This window comes from Belonocnema kinseyi, chromosome 9, assembly GCF_010883055.1.
Source record: "Belonocnema kinseyi isolate 2016_QV_RU_SX_M_011 chromosome 9, B_treatae_v1, whole genome shotgun sequence".
NCBI lineage: Eukaryota > Metazoa > Arthropoda > Insecta > Hymenoptera > Cynipidae > Belonocnema > Belonocnema kinseyi.
The window spans coordinates 84829841-84855925 of NC_046665.1; the positions used below are offsets into that span (position 1 = coordinate 84829841).

Genomic DNA, 26085 nt, shown 5'->3' on the forward strand with positions numbered 1-26085 from the left:
TTATGAAAAATACTGCATACACTAGAAAGGAATCAGTTATAGGTTTTCAATAACACTGAACAATTATTTAGAGGGTTAACTGAGCATTACGAACACTTTTCTTTTTGGTAGATGTTTCACCTTCCCTAATAATTTTTATTATTTTCTGTAGGTCCATAATTGCTGTAATTTTTACAGTTTTAATTTAAAAAAATTATTAATTTGCTTTAATAAAAAACTCGTTTATAGTAAGGATTAATTTATAGGAGAGACCATCCTATAGTGGATAATAAACCTGCATTGAATAATCATTAATTTAAAATTCTAATGCATGTAAAATATATAATTTAGTTTAATTAATAGTTAACGCACTCTACGTGTTGATAAATTGAAATCAGAATTATTTATTTTATTAAAAATGAATTTTACTCCGTTTAGGTATACTTGCGCGCTTAAATCATGATTATCCACTGTAGGCTCATTATCGTACAGTGGGATCCATTGACTGATAAACATTGTCCTCTAGAACAATGCGAAAATAAAAGATAAAATTAATTATCAAGAGATTCACTGATATTATCACAAATCTGAGGAAACACAAAAGTGTACATTTAATATTATATTATACACTTGACTATCCCTGCTGGCAATTTCTGATACAACTTGATTTCCGAATCTTTCCATATCTTTCAGATCCTTTCCGAAATTCTATCCGAAACTGTACCACAAGTTTCTTTCAGAATCTTTCAAAATTTATCAGAAAGTGTACCAGCGCACAGTGGTCAAAAATCTCAAAAAGCTGGCCATAATTATAAATTATTGTTATTTCGCGGTAAATTTCCCTACTCGGGGATTTTTTGGGACCGCTGATCATGAATATTTTATTAGTTTTTGAAAACAATATAGCGGCTGATATTCATGCAATTCAATTTTACTCGAATGAAAATTACGATTTGTAGGTTTCTGGGAGCGCAATTTAATCTTGATATTATTATGGCCTTACGAAAAAATAAAATGGTGAGTACAAAATGACGGATAAAGGTTATGGATCTCGTAAAAAAAACCAACAAATTGGCCATAAATGTTAAATGTAACTATTTTATGAGAAATTTCTTTGCTCGAGAGTTTTAGGAGTAATATAATAAGTATAGACAGTAGTATAATAAGAAGGATATGAATTTTTTGTAATTTCTAATAAAGTAAATAGTGTATTCGAAATGGTGGATACAAAATGGCGTATGAATTTTGTGTTTTAATTAATCTTTTTAGGACAAAATGTCTCTTTTAGGTTGTTATAAGACTGTGTATCATGAATGCGATATTTCTTTTACGAAAAATAAACTGTTAATACAGAACAGTGAAAAATTGTAATAAATACACATAATGCCATAGTAAATCAATTTATTTATCAAACTCAAAAAACTCAAAAATTCATCAAACTCAAAAAACAGAAAAAGTGCAAATCCTATTCCTTTTAATCGCCTTAGTAAAATTTAACGAAAGCATTCATTTAACCCATTTTTCATTATTAAATCTTTTTATAATTTATAAATTCGAAAAATATTCAAATTTATATTTTAATAATTTATTTAAACGTGTTAAAAAATGCATGAAAGAAATCTATTTAAATGTGTGAACTAAAATAATTTTAACTATAGAAAGGCGGACTTGAATTGATTAAAATAAAAATTTCAAAACTTATATTCTACATGAAGGAATTAAATCAATTGATTACACATATTTTGTGAAATTATTAGAAGGAATTAAATAATCTACAAAATTGAACACTTTTATGCAATAGAAGACATCCCTGTGAGGTTATCTGTCGGTACAATTACAAGGAATTAAATATATTGAAAATACGGTCTCTTTAGGGGAATAGGAACCTATGCGGCGGCCGCTATGGACATAGAAATAAATTAGTTTCTGTGATATCCTATTCTTATAATGACATTTTAGATAGATGGAAAAATCGCGCATTCAAAATAATAGAATAATTTTCACTTTTACGCTGAAATCTCAAAATATGAATTTTTCTCTATTCAACGCTTAGTACTGGGATAAAAGGAGTTATTTTGTAACTCTTGTTTAGACAATTATTTTGTTTGTTCATATTATTATTAATTTTTTAATAATAACAATTAGAAAAAAATATATATATTATTAATATTAATAATAATTATTATTAATTAATAATTTCTGATATCTTCTAATAAAAATAAATGGGACATTTCTGATAAAATCTGATACAATACTATTGGGGCACTTCTTATAAGATTTGATAGAACTATATTGGGACAAATTTTTGGAAAGAAACTGAAAAATTCGGATGCAGATTTCGGAAAGATTCTGATAAAATCTGAAAACAATATTTTTCCGACTGCTTCAGAATCTATCAGAAATTTCCTTTTAGAATCTTTCCGATTTTTTGGGCAGGGGTGTAGGTGAGACCTCTAGCTGATTTAGAATTTTAGGACACACAGAGACACTTAAGACCTATCTGCTGAAGATATAGTGATAGAAATTGTGATTATAGAATCAGCAACTGTTCGACTTGCGCTTGCTTGACACGAGCTTGCTCCCAGCTGGAGACGGAATTTCAAACGCCCACGTGATGTTTTTTTTTTCTTCTGAAAATTTGTACCACGAAACCAAGAAAGATTTTTCAGTAAAGAAAAATAATAAATTTCATCCAAAATGTTGAATTTTTCATGTTGCAAAGATCATATTTTTACAAAATAGTTACATTTTTAACAAAAAAATTGAATTTTCAACCAAGAAAATTAATTTTTTACGAAAAAAAACGAATTTTCAGCAAAGCACATACATTTTTAATCAACTAGTTGAATTTTCAGTCAAGGAGAAAAATCTGCTACCAAAAAGACGAATTTTCCGCAAATTACATTAATTTTAAAACAAATAGTTGAATTTTGAAACTAAAAAAAAACATTTATTTTTAAAAAATGGAACAGTTAAATTTTCATATAAGAAATATTTTTTTACAAAACCGCTGACCGCGCGCACCCCGCACAGCTCCTGTTACGCCTATCTGCGGCGAGGCGTCTATTCATGGAAAGGCTATAAAAGGGAGGGCTTGTGAAGGGTTTCACTGTAGTTATATTTTTGTTGAGAATTCGTCCTTTTTGGATTTAAGGTACATCTTTTTGTTTAAAAATGGATTTTCTGCTTAAAAAATCATCTTTTTGGATACAAATTTAATTTTTTTGTAGTAGAAAAGTGGTTTTACTTGTTGAAAATTCAACTATACTTGGTTGTAAGTTCAGCTACTTTATTAAAAATGCATTTTTTTCGCTGAAGATTCTACTATTGAAAATCTACTATTGAAAATTCTACTATTTGGTTGAAAATTTTATTTATTTGTTTCAGTCACATTTTTTGGTCGAAAATTTATTTTTGTTTCAAAATTTGAACTATTTGTTTAAAAAATGAACTATTTTGTTGAAAATTCGTCCCTTTTGCTTGAAAGTTCAACTATTTGGTAGAAAATTCATCATTCTTGGTTAAAAATTAAGCTGTTTGTTGAAAATTAATTTTTTTATTGTTGAGAATTCAACTACGTGTTTGAAAGTGGAACTAATTTGCTAAATTTTTTTTGGGTTGAAAATTCATATTTGGTTGAAAATTCTTCTGGTTTGGTAGAAATTTGATCATTTTTCGTTAAAAATGAAACTGTTGACCGAAAATTAATTTGCTTTGGTTGACAATTCAATTATTTTGTTGCAAATTCGTCGTTATTGAATTTTTTAACTTTTTTGGTTTAAAATTGATGTCCTCTTGGTGTTGTCCACTTTATTAAAAATGTATTTTTTTTTGTTGTTGAAAGTTCATCTCTTTTGTTAAAGATTTAACTATTTTATTGAAAATTCGCTTTTTTTGTTTAAATTAAATTTTTTAAACTGAAAATGTAACTTTTTCATTTCTGATCTAAAAATTGAGCTTTTTAGTTGAAAATTCGTATTTTTTGTTAGAGAATTAATATTCTAGGTTTGAAAATTCCACCTGCTTGTTAAAATGCAAGTGGTTAGTTAAAAATAAACTTTATGGTTACAAATTTATATTTTTGGGTTGAAAATTTGTCTTTTGGCTCAAAGTTAAACAATTTGGATGAACTTTTTTATCTTTCTTGTCTGAAAAATAATTATTCGTTGAAAATTATTCTTTTTAAATGGAAAATTGATCATTTCAGTTTTAAATTTATCTCTTTTGTTTGACAATTTGAATATTTTGTTGAAAATTCGATTCATTTGTGTTGAAAATTAAGTTTTTTAACTGAAAATTTATCTTTTCCATTTTAGGTTAAAAATTGAGCTTTTTTAGTTGAAAATTAGTCTTTTTGGTAGAGAACTAATGTTCTAGGTTTAAAACTTCTTTTTTTGTTAAAATGCAATTGTTTAGTTGAAAATTAACTTTTCGATCAAAAATTCATACTTTCAGATTGTCAATTCAACTGTTTTACAGAAAACGCGTTTTTTGGCCTGAAAGATCACAAAGATTTTAAAGGCATGGCAAAGATTTCGGATAGATTTAAAATATTTCATAAAGATTTTAATGATTACCCAAAGATTTAGAATAGTTTTATGAAGATTTCATGATACTTTAGTTATTTCACAAAGCATTCAAATGGATTTCAAAAATGGAACAAAGATTTCAATGATTTCCTCAAGATTTCACAAAGATTTGGTAAAGATTTCAGATGGATTTAGAAGACTCCACAAATGCTTCGATTATTTCATAAAGCTTTCAGAAGGATTTTAAAGACTGAAAAAAAAATTTCAAAGATTTCACAAACATTAAAATAATTTCAGAAATATTACCGAATATTTCAAAAATATTTCGCAAAGATTTCACAAAGATTTCAAAGATTCCAAAGATTGCGCAAAGATTTCAATGATTTCAAAAAGTTTCGGACAACTTTAAAAGACTTCACAAAGACTTAAACGATTTCAATAAGATTTCACAAATATTACTAAATATTTAAAAAATGTTTCTAATATATTTCTAATATATTTCATAAATATTTTCAAAATATTCATAAAGATTTCAATGATCATTCGATTTCCGAGGGGGGGGGGGCAATACCCTGTGTAAAATTAAAAAAAAAAAACAGGATTTCTCTAGTTTTCAGAATGAAATACTCTAGGTAGCAACGCAGCAGCCAAAGAAGCGTAAGTCAGAGAGTGGCAACATGATGTCCTCACGTGGATGTCATGCGGCAGCTACGATGACGTTCTTGACGAGGAGGATAGACTTCCCTGTCTGGATGAGGGTTTTTGATTTGCCTCAATGTTTCAGCAAATCGAGGGCTAGTCTCAATTGCCATCGCCTAGCTGAATTAATTCCACTTAAAAATTAAAAATGGTAAAAACCGTGTGCGCCCATATGCAAGCGAGCGCGCCCCACGGGACGCGACGTCGCTTTCATGCCCTTTGGCTTAATTGGTGATATTTAGTGTACTATTTATCAAGACCAAAAATTAATTTTTCAATGCATCCAGAATCTGCGACTGACACTCTTTCGTTTGAAAATACAGTGGGAATTTTCATTCCACTTAAAATAATTTAATTTGAAGTTCAAAAACAAAATTTTTTCATATCATGTTTTGTTGTAATACATTATTTTTCTTGCGATGAGAAGGAAGCAACAATGTGGAAATATGAAATATGTGAATAATAGATTTAGAAAGAAACTCCAAAGAAAAAAATATACAGTGGGTGCATCAGGTGTATTGTTTCAGCTGTAGAATGTATTATGTGGATAAAAGGAAATCATTTTTTCACATGAAATTATACTTTCTGCAATTTCATATATTTAAATATATCCAGTACTTTCTTTTTGCCAGTGAATTATTCTTTTAACTTAGTTAAAATGTCGACTACTATTGTATTAAACATAGATATTGTTTAAATGTATGATTTTTTATATTTGCCAATTGCTGTTACAAGTTACGTTTTACAAAAATTATTCAGCACCAGTTGTTTAAAGACTATAATGGATTTTATCACTATACTGATAAAGCAAATAATAAAGTGTAGAATTTGTTGAATCACATTCATTTGCTGTTATTTATTACGAAGCCCAACATTTTATAATTGAATTTTCAACTTATAAAGGATAATTTTCTACCCAAAAATTTAATATTGGAATTTTCAGACAAAAATTAATTTTTGACCAGAAACAACTCGGATTTTCAACAGAAATGTTAAATTTTAAACCAAAGTGGTGTATCTTAATAAATATGAATTTTTAACAAACTAGTTCAGCTTTCAACCAATTAATTGAATTTTAAAATAAAAAACGATTGATTGTTATCCATATATTCGAATTAGGTTTCATCTAAGGAGATTAATTTTGACCAAAAAGGACGAATTTCAACAAAATACATGAATTTTTATGCAGATAAGATCAATTTTTAATAAATAATTGGGTGATCAGGTTGAACATTGGGTGATCAGGTTGAATTTCGTAGAACATTTTTCCTTTTTTCATATTTCCTCAATGAATTCAACTGTATTTGATTTTAAATTTAAGTCTTTTTTGCTTGAAATATCAACTCTTACATTTTTCTTGATGAATTTAACTATTTTAGCAGAAAACTTAAAAAAAAAAAGAAAAGGTAAAAAATTGTTTAAAAATTAACTTTATTATTAAAAATCTACATTTTTGGATGAAAAATCAGACTGTTTTTTAGAAATATCGTTTTTTTCAAATTATTCCTATAAGCGAAAAATTAAAATGTTACATTTTTGGTTGAAAATTCGATCTTTTTTCAAATTGAAAATCAATCATTTGTAATTCAACTTTATTTAATTTTAAATTAAAATATTTTTTCATTGAAATATCAACTTTTACATTTTTCTTTGAAAATTAAAGTATTTTGGTAGAAAAGTAAATTATAATTGGTTCAAAACGATTTTAAAAATTGAAGATTCATATATCTGTCTAAAAATTTAATTGTTTTGTAGAAATTTTATCTTAAAAATTTAACAATTTGGTTGAAGAATCAACTACTTTGTTGAAAATTGATTTTGGGTAGAAAGTTTTTATTTTACATAAAAATTGATCGTTTCTAATTCGAAAGTCAACTATTTGGTTGTAAATTGACTTTTTTATTGAAAATTAATATTTTTTGGCTAAAAATTGAACTGTTTTGTAGAAGATTTGCCTTTTTGACTTAAAAATTTAATAATTTGGATAAAAAATCAACTAAGTTCTTAAAAGTGCATTTTTTACTATTAAAGATTCATTATTCTAGTTGAAAATTCATCTCTTAGTTTGAAAATTCTTTTTTTTTTGTAGATAATGAATTTTGCCAGCTGAATATTTCATTTTGGTTAAAAATGATTGTCTGGAGAATTTAACAATTTGGTTGATAAATCAATTACGTTGTTAAAAATGCATTTTTTTGGTTGAAGATTAATTATTTTAGTTGAAAATTCATCTCTTGGGTTGAGAATTGAACTATTTGGTTGAAAAAATGTTTTTGATTAAAAATTAATTTTTTGAATAACCAATTTAAATATTTAATTTATAGATGTTCGTTTTTTTGCGTTCCAAATAAATTTTTTCAACTGCAAATTTAAATATTCCGTTTTGGAATATGCAATTATTTTGTTGAAAATTAACTTTTTTGTAGAAAATTTGTTTTTAAACTCTTTTTCTCAAAATTGTTCGTTTAAAAATTAATCTTGTTTGGTAGCCGATTAAAAAAAAAACAATTGGAAAAAAATATTGAGCAAACTATCTAAAATGTTCTCTAAACCAAAAATAATTTTTATACCAAATTTGTGCTTTTCTAACAATTGATGCAACATTGAAACTTACAAACCGATTAAAAATGAAATTTTAATTTAATTTTTTGTCATAATTTTGTTTATTTTTTTTAATTCCGAAATTACAGAAGCCGTATTAAAACTTTCTCAAGAAGAGTCACAAGGTGCAAATAAAAGTGAACATATGATCTAATGCTGTCTATTTTTAGATATTACAGACCTTCGTCAAACTTCTTTAAAGAGATTTGAACAACCACTCCTGATTGGTTCTTACAGTCGTTCACGTGACCTCATTCAAAAAAGACTCCTTCAAATTTAAAATGATAGTTTTTATTAAAGTTTTTAACAGTATTAACTATTATTTTAAATTTTTTATATTGCATACAATATAACACTCTCTAGCTGAATTATAATTATGATTGGCAAACTAAATAAAACCTATATTAGAAACAAACTAAGCAAAACACGTGACAGTACGTCCAACCAAAAGAAAAAACAGTCTACTGAATTGAGTCAGATATGCCTCAAATATAATTTTTCTAGATTTTTCGTTCTTATTTTCTTATCACGCTTTTAAATAAATCTCTTTTGGAAGCTTGTGAATAAAGATATTTATTTTTAATTTTTCATTCATTTTTGCAAAAGCACTTTATATTATTGGCAGACCTGTGTGTTTGACTTACCTCGTGAAACGAAAGTGTGGTGCGTTTTCTTCATTGTTCAGAGAATCTTAAGTATTTTTCAGCCTCAAAGTAATATAAGAGTGCAACTTGTCTGGATAAAGTTTTTCGCTAGCTGGTTAAGAGTCGATAATTTTGATTAAATTTGCCAAAAGCGGCGGCCGGAATTAAGAAATAAAAGTATTAATTCACGAAATACATATTTGAGGTTAGGTTTGCCTGAAATTATGTCACTTCTTGAATACTGAGCCATGCTCTATATTTAAATTCACGTTGTGTGTGCCGTAGGAGAAGAGAGAGCAAGGTCTGTGTTTGTCGGTGAAACTTCAGAGGAAAAAATCAGAAAAAATGAAGCTGACAGCCCAGCAACTTCTCATGCCAATGCTGCTGGGATTCTCCCTAACAGGTGTCAGCGTTGTTTTGTTGTACCTGTTTACGAAAAAGGTAAGCCTATTTTAAACGAACCGCATTTATTTACCGTTCAGCGAATGTATTTTTAACTATTCTGGTTTGGATAAACATTGCATCAGTTTTGCGGCCTTTTTTATCGGATAACTCCAGTTTTTTTACGTATATTTTTGTATACTCTATATTTTTTAGCGTTTGTAATTAGATAGACGTTTTTTTTAACAATTTAAGAATTCACATTTTTTCACTTAAATTTGAAAAAAAGCACATCCAAAGTTACAAATTTTGAACCAATTTACAAGGTTTTGAGTCATTTTTCAAGGATCATAACATGCAAAAATGGCAGAAAAAGAACAGGGGAATTAAGGAGATTTTCCATGAAAAGAAGGCAACAAACTCATTTAAGCGAAAAAGATTCTACCAAAATATAGATGACTTTCCAACCCAATAAAGCGATTACTCAACAAAAAATTAATTTTCCACCAAATAGGTACATTTTTAAGCAGAAATATTAATTCTTTATAAAAACAGACAAATGTCCAACTAAATACTTAAATTTTCTTCTAAATAGTTGAAATTCTACAAATAAAAGCTATATTTTCAACCAAAAATGAAATAGTTCAATTTTCAGGAAGAAATTTAATATTTAAACAAAAAATCGAATTTTCAACACAATAATTCATTTGGAATAAATTACTTTAATTTTCAACCAAAAAGATTAATTCTGTTCTAAAAATTACGATTTTTAAATCCAAAAAGACGAATTTTCTATTAGACGCTCTAATTTTCAACCCAAAAAATATGAAAATATGAATTTTCAACAAAAAAGTTATTTTCCAGCCAAATAGTTGATTTTTCAAAGAAACATGTAACGTTGGGTATTTTAACTAATAAAAGATTTTAAGTTCAAATGAAAAACCGTTTAATTCATCCAAAAAAGTGAAATAATTGACCAAATGGCTTATTTATCAACTAATTTTTAATTCTAAAAAAAAAAATGAATTTTATACAAATAAGTTTAGTTTTCAATCCGAAATTATCAACTTTCAACAATATAGTTAAATTTGCAACCGGACAGGGGAATTCAGGAGATATTTCACAACAATAGGGGAATAAATTCTTTTAAATGAAATTAATTCAAGTACTAATAATAATTTCAAATTAATATTTACAGTCAAAATATTTTATTGTCAACAGAATAAACAAATTTTTAACCAAAGAGGATTTTCTACCAAAATAGATGAATATCAAATAAAAAAGTTTATTTTCAACCTACTAGGTCAATTTTCCAACAATTTATTGAATTTTTAAGTAAAAAAGATCAGTTTTCTACAAAAAGGTTGAATTTTCAACAAAAGAGTAAGTTAAATACGAATTCTTAATAAAATGGTTGAATCCAAAACCGAAACAGAATAATTTTCAACCAAAAATGATGAATTTTCATTCAAGAAGATTAATTTTCTACCCAAAAGGACGAATTTTAATTTTTTTCATAAATGCATTTTCTACTAAATAGTTCCATTTTCAACGTATAAAAGAAAAATTATCAATAAAAAATGGAATAGTTTGGTTTTTACGAAAAGTTAACATTCAAAAAACAGAAAATGGAATTTTCAACAGAATAATTCATTTTAACCAATTACTTTACTTTTCAACGAAAAAGTTGAATTTTCAGTCAGAAATAATATTAATTCATTTCCAAAAAAGACCAATTTTCTACAAAACATTCGTATTTTTAACTCAAAAATACGAATGAAAAAAGACAATTTTCAGCCAAATGAATGAATTTTCTACGAAATAGGTTAAATTTTCAACAAAAAAGTCAACTATAGACAAATAGTTAAAATTTCAACTAAAATGATGATCATTTAACCAGACAAGTTGAATCCTGCCAAAAAATATTAAATTTCAATAAAATTGTTGAATCCTCAACAAAAAACAGATTATTTTTCATCAAAGAAGATTAATTTTCTACCAAATAGTTGAATTTTCAACACGTAAAAGATAAATTGTCAATCAAAAATGAAACAGTTCAATTTTCAGGAAGAAGTTAATATCAAAACAAGAGAAAAATCGAATTTTTAACAGAATAGTTTATTTTTAACCAATTACTTTATTTTTTAATCAAAAAGTTGAATTTCCATCCAAAAATATTAATTCTTGACAAAAAAAAGAAGAATTTTTTACAAAACACTCGAATTTTCAACCCAAGTACATAGATTTTCAAAACAGCAGTTAATTTTTAACCATATGAAAGTATTTTCAAGTCAAAAAGACGAATTTTCTTCAAATAGGTTGAATTTTCAATAAGAAAGTCAATTGAAATTAAATAGTTAAATTTTCAACTAAAATGATCCACTACCAATGAATTTGAATTCCAGAAAGATTAATTTTCTACAAAGAAGATCAATTTTCTAGCAAAACGGAATTTTTTCGATAAAATACATACATCTTCTACAAAATAGTTGAAATTGCAATATATGAAAGATGCATTTTCAACCAAAAATGCAAAATTTAAATTTTCAGGAAAAAATTTCATATTTAAACAAAAACCCGAATTTTTAATGCAATAGTTCATTTTTAATGAATTAATTTAATTTTCAACGAGAAAGTTGAATTTTCAATCAAAAAGATCATTTCTGTTCAGAAAAGTCCGAATTTTCAAATCAAAAAGACGAAAACTGTACAAAACACTCGAATTTTCTACTGAAAAATATGAATTTTCAAAATACAGTTTATTTTCAGCCTAATTAATGAATTTTCAATCCAAAAAGTCGACTTTTTCATAAAATAATTGATTTTTTAGCTTATTGTTAATTCTCCAAAAAATATTTCTACAAAAAAATTTAGTTTTTAATCCGAAGATATGAACTTTCATCAAAATAGTTAAATTTTCAACCAGACAGGGAAATTCAGGAGATATTTGACGAAAATAAGGGAATAAATTTGTTTAAATGAAATTTACTTAGGTACTAATAATAATTTCACATTGAGACGCTTAATATTCCAAATATTTTATGTGAAAAAATTGCATTGATAACAAAATAGTTGAATTTTCAAACCAAAATGACGAGTTTTCAAGAGAATAGTCAATTTACAGCTGAATAGTTAAATTTGGATTTAAAATGATGATCTTAAATAAAAAGGTTTTTTTTTTAAATCCGAAACAGTTGAATTCTACGAAAAAATTTGAATTTCAAAAAAATAGTTGAAACCTCAGCTAAAACATATTAATTTCCAATTAAAAAGGATAACTTTTTAACCAGGAAGATTAATTTTCTACCAGAAAAGAAGAATTTAAAAAAAAAAGAATAATAATAATTTTCTACCACTTAGTTGAATTTTCAACTAAAAAACAATTTGGAATTTTGAATGAAATAGCTAACATTTTTAGCCACATATTTTCCCACGCCCCTTCCATTTTTTCAAAGCTTTTTTATATTTTCAAATGCCCTTTTCGTATTTTCAACTCTCTATGATATTTTTCATGGGTTTAAAAATATTTTCCCACGATTTTTCCTATTTCCCAGGTTTCTTTTCTTAATATTTCCCTACGCCTCTGCCTTTTTCGCACTTTTTCATATTTTCCCACGTTCCTTTATTTTTTTTACACTAGTGATGCAATATCGAAAAGAAAATATCGATATTTACGATATTGATACATCGGACATAAAAACATCGATACGACTGGCATATCGGTCAAGATTACCGATATATCGATAAAATATCGATATTTTAATTTTTGTATTAAAAAAAGTTAATTTAGTTATTCAATTAATGTGTTGGGGGAGATTACGATATCCGTGGCGACAATGTTTTAGTGTTGTTTCCTATAGGATTTTTTTCGAGAAACACGAATCTGAAAGTTTTTAATCGTTATCTCGAATAATTTTCGAGATATCGAAGGCACCCCTCTGATTGGTCACAGGAATAATGTGAGATCACATCGCTGTCCCTTTTCCAATGCCTCGTGGGGGTCCTTTAATGCAATAATGTAGGTTATTAAATATAGAATTGTTTTTGGATTGTATCATTTTTAATCCATTTTTATTTGTAAAAACGGGTAGAAAATAAAAAAAACACATGAATGGCAGAAAACATGACACTGTCAACGATTTTTTTATTGTTATTTAAAAAAAGTGTAAGTTTGACATATATGAGAATCAAATTCAGAAAATTATATTAAAATATATTGAAGCTGTTTGATTTACGCCCTAACCTCAAAATGTAGTCACCTAGTTTTACCAGATACTATACACATACTATAATGAAATATTTTTTAGATTCTAAGCGGTACTCATTTTTTAAATAGAAGTTTGTATGCAGAAGGAAAATTGTTTAATTTCGTAATTTTGGCATAAAATGAAATTTTGGAATGATTGCCAACTAACCAAAATATTCAAAAAGTTCTTTTACGCCAAAATGATTAAAGTACAGAGTTTTGCCATCTGAATTAAAACTGTTGTTTAAAACGGAGAACCGTTTATTATTTTTAAAAAATTGATCCTAGTATTTATTGCGTAAAGTGATGTAATTCAATTTTGAGGGAATAGAGCTTGAATACATTTATTGCAAATTTTGAAAATCTTCTATGTATATTATAATAAATAAAAATAATAAAACTTTCCTGTTTATCCAGGTATTCATGTAGGTAAAAGGTTTGGTGAAACAATTTTGATTTTTTTCCCAACCGTTAAACGTGGCGTGGTCGAAAATATCGTTTTTGAGAAAAATATCGATATTAGATATCGATATATCAGAACAGATATATCGATATATGGGATGAAAGATATTGATATTTCCGATATTTCGATATCGATATTGCATCACTATCTTACACAATTTCATATATATTAATATTCTTTTCATTCTGATTTTAAAATATCAATTATCAAAAATAATGTCCTTGCTTTTCTTTTTTATATTATTTTGGATGATAGATTTTGGCAGATACAAAATTTTTGTTTTAATTTAATTAAAAAATTTAGTGAGGCAAAAAAATAATCGCTCGTGTAACACGCGCCTGTTTTCTATTGTATTTAAATAAAAATTGAATTCAGGATGAAGACGAGGCAACTAAGCGCAGAAAGACTTTTATCGAAACTTCACGGCAGAGTGAAATTCAGCTGAAAGTACCTCGAGAATTCGTTCCTGCAGTTATTGGACGTGGAGGATCTGTAATTAAAGGCATTCAGCAGGACACAGAAACCCAAATAAAATTTAAAGAAGAAACTGATCTCGAGGCTCCAGATCGAATTTGTATCATTCGTGGAAAACCAGAATGTATTCGTTTCGCCGAAGCCATGCTTCTCACTATAATTAAAAACCAGCCGATTATCGAGACCTGCGAAATGTGCGTTCCTCAAAGGGCCATAGGAAGAATCATGGGAAAAGGAGGAGAGAGTATTAAGCAAATTCAGAATACTTCAAGTGCCAAAATTATATTGGATGCTCACGTTCCGAACAATGATCCGAGTACGTATTTACTCTTTTAAGTTAATTTAGGGCGAAAAATCGGAAAATGAGAGTGAATTTATTTTTTGTGCGTGAATTAAAAAAAAAAAAATTAGGATACAAATCTATACAAACACTTGAAATATCATATATTTTATATCGCATGATATAATGCAATTTAATAGATGTTCGATTTTCACTTTTTTTTAAATTTAATTATTAACTTTTTCAATTATTAAATTGTTCGTTTAAGAAGGTGTAATTCTTGAAACTTTTACTTTAACAATTTTCCATTTTAATGTGTAAATTTTCAATTTAAAGCATTTTCTATTCAGTTTCGAAGACTTAAACAATTAAAAGCATTTGAAATGGAAATTTTTTGATAAACGACGTTTTATTTTGTTCAACTTTGAATTAATGAATTAACGATTTTTTAAATTTAACTGTAGTTAAACTTAAAATTTATGTAGAAAAATACGTTCTAGTTTTGAAAGAAAGGGAAGACATTAGGTATTTAATTTTTTTCCAAATTGGACGAGAATCTTTTTTGTTCTTTACAATTTTGTCAAGTCTGAAACGCAGAAATTTTTGTTGAGTTGGCAGAGGGACATTTTATATTTTAAAGATTTTTATCGAGTTGGAAAAGAGGACATTTTAGCTCTCAATATTTTATGGTCAGAGGGATAATTTTTAATTTTTGACATTTATATTGATTTTGATGGAAAAAATGGTAGATTTCAATTTTTTATGAATTAGAAGAGGAACATTTTTTTATTTTGAGGATTTTTTATGGTTTGGGAAGGTATACAATTTTTCCTATTTTGGTTGGAAGGGGTGAAGTTTCAGTTTTCAATTTTCTCTGAATTGGAAGAGGTAAATTATTTAATTTTTATGATATTTATAGTGTTGGAAGGGGCTCAATTTTGATCTGAATTGGAAGAGGTCATTTTTTCTTTGTAGCATTTTGATTGAGATGGAAAGGAGTATATTTTGATTTTCAATTTTTTATGCATTGGAAAAGGGACATTTCTTCTTTTGAGCGATTTTATCGAGTTGGAAGGGATGAAATTCTAATTATTTATTTTTGGCTGAATTAAAAGAGGACTTTTTATTTTTAACATTTTTGTTGAGTTGAACGAGGGAACTTTTTATTTCAAATATTTGAATTTTTTAAATTTATGTTTTTTTTTTATTTTTAAGATTTTTATCGAGTTGGAAGCGAGGAAAATTTTGTTTTCAGATTCTTCTAAACTGTACTAAATTTTTCTTTTCTTTTTTTTTATCGACTTGTAAGGGTGGGAATTTTGTTCATTCTTTTTTTTTCTGAATTGGAAAAGGCCTTTTTTTTTACCATTTTTTTTTTAGTTTAAGGGAAGAATTTTGTATTTCCAATTTGTATGTGAATTGGAAAAATGATATCTTTTATTTTAAGCATTTTTATTAAATTGGAAAGGAGGCAGTTTTAGTTTTGAATTTTCTTTGAATTGGAAGAGGAGTACATTTTGGTTTTCAATATTTTATGCATTGGAAGAGACATTTTTTTATTTTAAGGGCTTTTATCAGGTTGGAAGATCGGAAACTTTGGTTATTCATATTTTGGCTGAATTGGAAGAGGAAATTTTTTCTTTTAAACATTTTTGTTGTGTTGAAGGAGGGAACTTTTCATTTCAGATATTTGAATTTTTGTAATTTATGTAATTTTTTGTATTCTTCAGATTTGTATCAAGTTGGATGGGCGGAAATTTTGATTTTCATTTTTTCTAAATTGGAATAGAATCATTTTTTAAACAGATTTTTATCGAGTTGGAAGGGAGGAAATTTTTGTTTTCAGGTTCTTCAAAACTGGACTAAGTTTATCTTTTTTTATCGACTTGTAAGGAATGGAATATTGTTCATTCTTTTTTTTCTGAATTGGGAAAAGCCTTTTTTACCATTTTTTTTTTGTTGAATTTTGTATTTCCATTTTGTATGGGAATTGGAAAAACGATATCTTTTATATTAAGCATTTTTATTAAATTGGAAAGGAGGAAGTTTTAGTTTTGGATTTTCTCTGAATTGGAAGAGGAGTATATTTTTGTTTTCAATGTTTTATGCATTGGAAGAGATATTTTTTATGTTGAGGGTTTTTATCAAGTTGAAAGTGAGGAAATTTTGGTTATTTATATTTTGGCTGAATTGGAAGAGGACATTTTTTCTGTTTTTAAACATTTTTGTTGAGTTGAAGAAGGGAAATTTTCATTTCAAATATTTAAATTTCTTTAATTTATGTGGTTTTTTTATTTTTAACACTTTTATCAAATTGTATGGGCGGAAATTTGTATTTTAATTTGTTCTAAATTGGAAAAGAATCATTTTTAAAAAAGGATTTTTATCGAGTTCGAAGGGAGGAAACCTTGTTTTCAGATTCTCCTTAACTGGACTAAATTGTTCTTTTCTTTTTTTATCGGGAAATGACTGGGAATTTTCGGAGACCGGAAAAAACCGGGAAATGACAGTGAATTTATTTCTTGACCGGGAATTTTACGAATTTTAAGAAGAAAAATTTGCCCAAGTTTGATTTCAACAGTTTTGTAAATAATTAAAGTATAAAAAACTGAACAATAATTTAATTGACAAAATGATTCTAAATCCGTTCCAAATTTGAGAATTTCCAGATTGTAACTGTTTGAATTCGAAAGTCTTAATACGAATTGAGATTAATATAATATTATTTATTACGATAATTTTATTTTTAAATAACAATTTTAATGATTCATTAATAAAATATTTTGCATTCAAAGTTTTAGGTCTTCCTTTATATTATTTTTTATATTAAATTGAATAAATAAATAAATTAATATATTATTTTTCGTAGCCATTAAAAATGTCACTGTTAATTTTATACGAGTAAATTGAATGCAAATATATGTAAAAGTAAGCACTTTGAAACTGAATTCTTTTACATAGAAAGCTTTGAATCTGTAGAATTTCGAAGAGCTTTTCAACTTTTAACGTTAGAATTTGAATTGTTCTGTTTAAAAAATGTTTAATTTGTAAGTGAAATTGTTAAATTTTGACAATTGACTTATTATTTATAAACAAAATTTGAGTAATATCAAGAGATATTTCGTAGTTCTGAAAAGATTAAAAATTAATAAAAAACTTGAAACATCTACAAGTAATTGAAAAGAAGTGTGTTAACATTTTTTTTTAGAACTTCCAAATACGTTTTTAAATTAACCGAATTTTTCTTACAACTTTTTGAAAAGCCTGCAAATTAAAAAAAAATCCTTAAAATCTTCCAAGTTCTGTTTTGATCATTTTGGAAATCTCTTAAAATCTTTTTAAATTTTCTGTTACAATCATTTTTCAAAATAAAAATCATTTTCAATTTTCCTACCTTCTAATTTTTTCTACAAATAATAACTCTTCCTATTGTTATTTATAAATTCAAATTTTGATATATATTTTTTAATTTTCGGGATTTTCTAAAAGTTGTAGGAAAAATTCAATTCATTTACAAATATATTTAAACGTTTCGAAAAAATTTTAACAATGATTTTAAATTTGGAAAAATATAAAACAAGTTTTTAGATTTCTAAATATTTTGAAATAAAATTTTAAAGTTTTTGAAGGATGCTTAAACCATTTAAACTGAAAATAATTTAACTTATAATTTAAAAAATTGTTAAGTTAAAAAAAATTATTTTTCATTTTTTTTATTTGTCTAGCTTAAAATTACTTTAAAAAATATTATTTTGAAAATTTTTAAAGTTCATTGCTTGATTCTTTGATTTAGAGTATAGAAAATGCGAACGTAGATTTATATTTTTGGAATTTAATCTGAATTTTTGAACTCTATAATATATAAAACTTCTAAATTTTAAAGTTTATCTGCATTGCATTAAAAATTGTTCAATTGAAAAGTGTTAGTACCTTCTATTTCATGCGTCTAAATTTAATTTGTTTATTGTTCATTCCTTTAAGTGGAAAAGTGTTTAGAATAGAGTTCCATTTTTTAAATTTCATTGATCGTGAAATATTTGCGAACCTGAATTTTGTTCATTAATTTTTTTTCTAAATTGGAAAAAGCCTTTTTTTACCATTTTTTTTGTAGTTTAAGGGAACAATTTTGTATTTCCAATTTGTATGTGAATTGGAAAAATTATATCTTTTATTTTAAACATTTTTATTGAGTTATTCAGGTTTTTATCGAGTTGAAAGGTCGAAAGTTGTGGTTTTCAAGTCTTTCTAAACATTCTTTTTCAATTTTTTTTACTAAAATGGGAGAGGAACATGTTTTATTTTTCACGTATTTATTAATGCGAGTTGAAAGGGATTAGTTTTGTTTTAGAGCATCGAAAATGCGTGAACTTCTATTTTGTAACCATAAATCTTTGAACTGTTAAATGTATAAAAACATAAAAATTTTATTTTGCAGTTTAATGGCATTTAATTTGAAAATGCTCATTTGGAAAGTGTTAAAAGCTTCCACTTTACGCCTATAAATTATTTAGCGTTTAAATAAAAAACATTTTAGCCTTCTATTTTAAATGTTTCAAAGAGTTCCACTTCAAGTGACTTCAGTTTTGATCACATCAATTGAAATTTTTTTTAGTTTTAAAAATTATTGTAAATTGAACATTTTTTAGATGCAGAGAGGCGAATACTCATAAAGGGCACAGCTGAACAAATAGCGACTGCTCGTAAATTGCTGGAAAATAAAGTCAAGGAAGAAAACGAAGCTCGTGAGAAATTAGAATCCAGTACAAGACAGCCTCGAAGTAAAGTATCACCAAGGAGTAACGGAGTTCAATACGAAAATTCTGGTGGCGATAACACAGACGAAGAGACTCTTGTTTCGGAAAATGACAAAAAATCGGAAGCAGATACTGCCGAGATTTCTTCTCAGGTTGATAGCACTGAACCAGTCACTGAATCTCTACCAACTCAAGGTAAATGTCCATCCAGTTTATAATTAAGAATTCCTTTAATATTAATAAATAATCCAGCAGGCCAGGAAAAATTTGAAAATCAGGGAAAAGTCAGGGTTTTTGAAAAAAAAAATAGCTACCATAGTCACTTTTACTCACATTTTTTTCGTCAAGTCACTTTTCAGTCACTTTTCTTGATAAAAAATAATTTTAGACTGTTATTTTTCAGTAAAGTAACTCATGGGTTAACTGTTATTGAATTCAAGTGTGTACCTATTGGTGAATTTTTCTGCATTATTCTAAAATATTGTCGTGTATTTTAACAGGGTTTCCCCACCTGGAAAACCTGGAATTGTCAGGGAATTTTTATATACCTGGAAAAACCTGGAAATTTCAGGGAATTTATTTGAAGTCAGGAAATTTTTTCGAGAGCGTGCTTATTTATTTATTTTTTTATCACGATATTAAATTGAAAAATAATGATTTTTATTTGTGAAAATAGCTTTCTATTACTGCATTGAACTATTTGGATGAAAATTCGTTTTTTTTGCTTAAAATGATTTTTTAAACTGATTATTTAAGGGTTTTGTTTTTGGTTAAAAATGGATTGGTTTAAGCTTAAAATTAATTTATTTGATTAAAAAATCGTGTTTGATTGTATTTAAATGTTTTTTATTACCAATTTTAGTCTTTTTTAGTTGAAAAGAACAACTACTATATTGTTCGTTCAGAATCCAGATTTTTGGAATAAAGATTTAATTACTTGGTTGAAAGTTACTCTTTTGTAAAAAAAATTTTTTTGATTGAAGATTCATAATTTTAATTAAAAGTTCATATTTTTTGTTAAAAAATTAGCTATTTTGTCATAATTTCAGTTGAAAATTCATCTTTTTGTTTACAAATTTAACTATTGCAGTTGAGAATTCATCATTTTAGTTCAAAATTTATCAGTTTGTGTAAAAATGTTACTATTTTTTTGAAAATTTGTCGTGTGTTTGTTAAAAATTATTTTTTATGGGAAAATTTAACTATTCCAGTTTAAAAATACATCCTTTTAGTTGAAAATTTATATATTTGGATAACTATTTTGTTTAATTTTTTTGTTTGTTAAAAATTAATTTTTTTCTGAAAACCTAACTATTCGCCTTATGGTTGTAGAATGATCTTTTTTAGTTAAATATTCGGCTCTTTCGGCAGAAATTGATCCTCTGGGTTGAAAGTTAATGTTTTTGTATAGAAATTGTTGGTTGACCGTTTATCTTTTTAATTAAAAATTCATGTAATTTCGTGAAAATTCCTCTTCTTGTTAGAAATTAATTTTCTTGGTTAAAAATTCATCTTTATGGTTGAAAATTTAACTATTCCAATTAAGAATTCATTAGTTTTAATTTGTGATATTTATATTATAATAAAATTATTTTTTAATCGAAAACTTAAATATTTAAGGTCTAGTGGAAAATTAACATTTTTTAGTTCAAAATTCAACTATTTCGTTGAATATTTATATTTATTTAGTATAAATTAGAATATTTAAGAATATCTTTAAATATTAATTGAAACGGGAAAAAAATGTATGATAAACTCGCGAAACTATATGCCTAATCCAAGTCAATTGTTTTAAAAAAAGCGAAAGATTTTAATGGTTCCATTATATGAAGAATTATAACTGGAATTGTCAGGGAATTTTTTTCTTTCAGTCACTGTTTCAAATATTCCAAGAAATTGTTTATAGATTTCTATAATTTGAAGGATTTTCAAAGGATTTTAGGGTATTTAAAAATGTTCCAAAGAATTTTCAAGAAATTTTCCACGGAATTTTTAATATATTTCAATATTTTGAAGGGGTTTTAAATATTGTTTGATTTTAAAGTATTTTTCAAAATTCCAAGAACCTTTAAAAACTTTCCAGGGATTTAAAATATTTTAGGGTACTTTAAAGATTCCAAGGCATTTTCAATGAATTTCCTAAGGAATTGAATGATTTCATAAAACCATTACGATTTTAGGATATTTTAAAAAGATTCCAAGAGATTTTGTCAGGTTTCTGATTCACACGAATTGAGGGTTTTCAACGATTTTAAAATATTTCAAGAAATTTTCAATAATTTGAAAGGATTAAAAACTATATTAGGTTTTTTTTTATAAATTCCAATACATTTTCAAGAGCTTTAATAAGTTTCAACAGATTTATGAATATAATACAGAAATATTTTAGGGTATTTCAAAAGATTCCAAGGAATTTTTAATATTTTTAAATAATTTGAAGGAATTTCAGTAAAATGATTTAAAAGAGTTTGGGATATTTTAAAACGTCCAAAGAGTTTTCAAGAACTTTTAAAGCTTTTAAGGGATTTGAAAAAGTTTCCATGAATTTGAAATATCTTTTGGGTATTTTTTAAGATTTCATGGCATTTTAAAGGAATTTCCTAAAAAATGGAACCATTTCATAAGACCTTTAAGATTTTCGGATATTCTGAAAAGATTCCAAGGGATTTTGTCCGATTTCTGAGTATTTGAATGATTTTCAAGGATTTTAAAAGCTCTGAAGGTATTTCAATCAACTTTCCATGATTTCAGGGAATATCACCTGATTTCATGTAATTTCACGGAATTTAATAACATTTTAATGGATTTCTAAGAATTTATTCCCAAGAATTAAGGGTTTTCAAAGATTTTCAAATATTTCAAGATATTTCCAAGGATTTCAAAGAAATTCAAAGATTTTATGATATTTTTGAAGATTATAAGAAATTTTTAGTACGTTTCAATAATTTGAGAGTATTTAAAAGGATTTCAGGGTATTTTTTTTTAAATTCCAAAACATTTTCAAGAGCTTTATACATATTATATTGAAATATTTTAGGGTATCTTTAACAATTCCAGGGAATTTTCAAGGATCCTAAAGGATTAAAAAGATTTTAGGGCATTTTTAGAAATGCTTAGTCAAAGATTTGAAATATTTTAGGATATTTTTTTAAATACAAAGGAACTTTGCCGAAATCTTTAAAAAATTGAAAGAGATTTAAAACTATTTTAAAGCTTTTGAAATGTTTTAGGATAGCTTAAAATATTCCAAAGAATTTTCAATTGATTTGAATAATTTAAAGGAATTTAAAAGGATTTGAAATATCTTAGGGTATTTTAAATGATTCCAAAGGATTTCATTAGATATCCGTATATTTTAATGATTTTAAGCGATTTTAAAAGCTATCAAGGTATTTTAATAAGTTTGTTTCGGATTCCAGGGAATATCATTAGAATTAACGTAATTTCACGAGATTTTATAATATTTTAATGGGTTTCAATAAATTTATTCATACGAATTTAGGGATTCCATAGGAGTTCAAATATTTTAAGTTATTTCTGAAGATTTTAATGAATTTCCAAGATTTTAGTATATTTTAAAAGATTCCAAGGTAGATTTCAATAATTTGAAGGCATTTCAAAGGATTTTTGAGTATTCTGAAAAATTCTAAGGAATTTTCCAGAGATTTGATAAGTTTCATTTTAGTAATTTAATGGGATCTCAAGATATTTGAAATATTTCTGGGTATTTTAAAAGATTCCAATGCATCTTCAAGAGATAACAAAAATTTACCTGTACCATGTGGTTTTATAATATTTTAAAATATTTCAATCTATCAAGGTATTTTATTAAATTTTTCAGGATTTCAGGACATTAGTCATTTTTTGTCACTTTTTCACCTTTTTTAAGTAAACTTGGCTGTGGCAGCCCTGAGAATAATAAAATAAAAATTCATCATTTTATATGAAAAATTGCGTTATTTCATTTATAAAAAATGTTGCAAGATTGAATTTTACCCTTTAAATATTTATGTTGAAGAAATATAACAAATTAGTCAGGGAAAAGTCAGAGAATTTTTAAAGTGAAGTTTTGCGGCGACTCAATTAATCAATATTTATCAATTTTTCAATTCTTTTCCAAGATGGTACAATGGAAGTTTATGTCAGTGCTATGGAGAACCCGAGTCAGTTTTGGGTCCAAGTTTACGGGCCTAGTACGCTCGCTCTCGATGTATTAGTGGAAGATATGACGGAGTATTATGAAAAGGAAGAGAATGCAGAAAGTCATGTACTGAAGAATGTAAGTTATATTTTACGAAGCGTCCAAATTAAATTACAATGTAAAATTATTCAGAATGCAGGGTGGCCGCTGGACCGGAAAACGACTGGAAATTTTTTGAAACCGAGAAAAACCAGGAAATGAGAGTGAATTTTTGTTTTTTTATGGGGAATTTTACAAATTTGTAGAAGAAAAATCTGTCCACGTTCGATTTTAACAGTTTTTAAATAATTAGTGGAATCGTTATGTTTTTCAATTATACTATTATTTAGCTTACAATGCGTAATTGAAACATTTTTTACTTGAAAAATTTTCGATTTAAAAAATTTATTTCCAAGCCTACATTTTTAATTCAAAGAATTAATTTTATCTGTACTTTAAGTAATAAAAAGTGATCAAAAACGATTTGACAAAACGATTTTAAACCAGTTAAAAATTTAAGAATTTTCAGATTTTAACTTGAAAACTTAAACGGTTTCAATTTGAAAGTCTAAATGTGAACGTGTGACTATTTTCAACTTAAAAATAACTCCATAATAATATATTCTTAATTAAAGGCTTTTATTAAATTAAAAATATTGTTTTAGTCTAAATTATTCACTTTTTAACCCGTTCAATTTGAATTTTTTAATTAAAAAAAAGATTAATTATTGAATATTTAGTAATATTTAAATTTGTATTTAAGACAAGTAAATTGAAACCAAATATTTAAAAGTAAAGAATCTTTAACTGAATTGTTTGACATAGAAAACCTGGAATCGTTAAAATTTCGAAGAGTCTTTAAACTTCGAACGTTATAATTTTAATTGTTGTATCTGAAAAATGCTTAATTTGTAAGTGATTTTTTGAAAATTTTGTTCAAAGCTTTTAAAAACTTTTTAAATATTCTCTCAAAATAATTTTTCAAAATGAAAAATTATTTCTAATTTTCCTACGAATCTTAAGAAAATGTTTTTATTCTTTTCAAGCCTTTCACAATTCTTGAAAAGAATCTAATTTTTCTGTTTAAAATCTGCGAAAATCTACATTTTGTTTTATATTAAGCTATCATTTCAAGTTTTACATTAAGTTTGAATCTTCCTAAAACATCTACATCTCTCAAAATTACTCAAATTTCGCCTACAAATAATAAATGTTCAATTGTAATTTATACATCAAAATTGTAAAGAAATTTTCTAAAATTTTCAGGATTTTTTTGAAAATATTAGAAAAAATGTAATTCATTTTGACAGGTATTTAGAAGTTCTGAAAAATTTTCCAAAATAGTTTTAAATTTTAAAAAAATTTTAAACAAATTCTAGAATTCTCAAGATTTTGAAATAAAATTTTGAAGCTTTCCAAGGATGTTTAAACTATTTAAAAAGAAAATAATTGAATTTCTAATTTAAGAAGTGTTCAGTTAAATTTTTTTCCAATTTTTCAATATTTGATATTTCTAGTTTAAAATTCCTTAAAATTATATAATTTTGAACATTTTTTAAGTTCATTGATTGATTTTTTAATTCAGAGCATTGAAAAAAAATTATAACGTGGTTTTATATTTTTTTATATTGAAAAATTTTAGTACCTTCAATTTTATACGCGTAAATTATTGAGGATTTGAATACAAAATTTTGTAATAAAAAACTTTTAAATTTCAATTTTAAAATTTCTAAATTGAACAGTTCCACTTTGAGTGCTTTCATTTGCAGCTCAGTTTTTATTACCTTATGTGGAAATTTTTTTAGCTTTAGTGTTCCAGTTTTTAAATTTCATTGACCGTGAAAAATGTTTGCGAACCGGGAATTAATTCCATAGATTAAAACGGCCACCCTGAGAATATCTACTCAGCTGGAAAACCTGAAATGGTAAGGGAATTTTGTTATATTTGGAAAAATCTGGAAATGTCAGGAAATTTTTTCGAGAGCGTACTTTTTGGTCTAAATTGTAATGTAAAATTAAATAGCAATATTATACTTGACCGGTATCAAAACCAGGAAATGACCGTGAATTTAATTTTAGAAAACTGGCGATTTACTTCTGATCGTAGCAAAGTTCAAGTTTTTATTATTTTAATAATTTTGGTCTTCCTATTAATTAAAAAGAGAGCTTATTATATTATTTAAAGAGTATAACACTCCTTGAATCTAATTTTGTACATTTTTACCGATACTTTATTAGAGAAAGAATTTTTTTCCAATATAAGAACAAAATTTTGCAGTTTTTTGCTCTGTGAGGTTTTTTTCACTGACTTAAATTTGAAAATCAAATTGGTGATATTCCAAGCATACAGAAAAAATCAATTACTCAATTTAAAAAAAATGGATTTATCACTTTTTATTTGCTTACTCTATCTGACTTGGAACGAGAAATTTTAGAAAATAATAATTGTTTGTATTTTAGAACAAGTAGTTTCGGTAAAGAAATATAATTTCACTTGGAACAGGGAATTTTTTACATGGAAAGGAAAATTTTAAAAACAATTATAGTGCTCTTCCAAATTCAAGATAAAGAAAGTTTTTGGTTGAACATTCATCATTTTAATTTAGAATTCATCTCTGATTGTAAATGAAACTACATACTTTGTTAAAAATCAATTTATCTTTCCTTTTGATGAAAATTCATCAGTTTGATTGAAAATTAATGAATTTAAAATCTTTGGTTAAAAAAAAATAATTTTCTTTTGTTGGAGATTCATCATTTTAATTGAAAATTCATTTCTTCGGTTATAAAATGAGCTGTTTGATTGAAAACTTGTTTTTTCTTTGGGTGTTCTTATTTCACTGGAATATTGTATA

The 26085-nt window shown here is 25.9% G+C and overlaps 1 protein-coding gene across 2 annotated transcripts in view; it reads left to right on the forward strand.

Annotated features, from left to right (window-relative positions):
- The first annotated feature begins 8304 nt into the window (after window positions 1–8304).
- The window catches only part of LOC117179497 (tudor and KH domain-containing protein homolog), a 77280-nt gene continuing 59499 nt past the window's right edge, over window positions 8305–26085 (forward strand). The window contains exons 1-5 of one of the 2 annotated variants that reach the window (XM_033371364.1): window positions 8305–8471; window positions 8738–8893; window positions 13918–14332; window positions 18943–19245; window positions 23172–23329. In XM_033371364.1, the coding sequence (XP_033227255.1) occupies window positions 8798–8893; window positions 13918–14332; window positions 18943–19245; window positions 23172–23329 (972 nt within the window). In that variant the 5' untranslated portion in view covers window positions 8305–8471; window positions 8738–8797. Of the gene's footprint in view, window positions 8658–8737; window positions 8894–13917; window positions 14333–18942; window positions 19246–23171; window positions 23330–26085 lie in introns of both variants that reach the window. The other variant, XM_033371363.1, reaches the window with a different exon arrangement.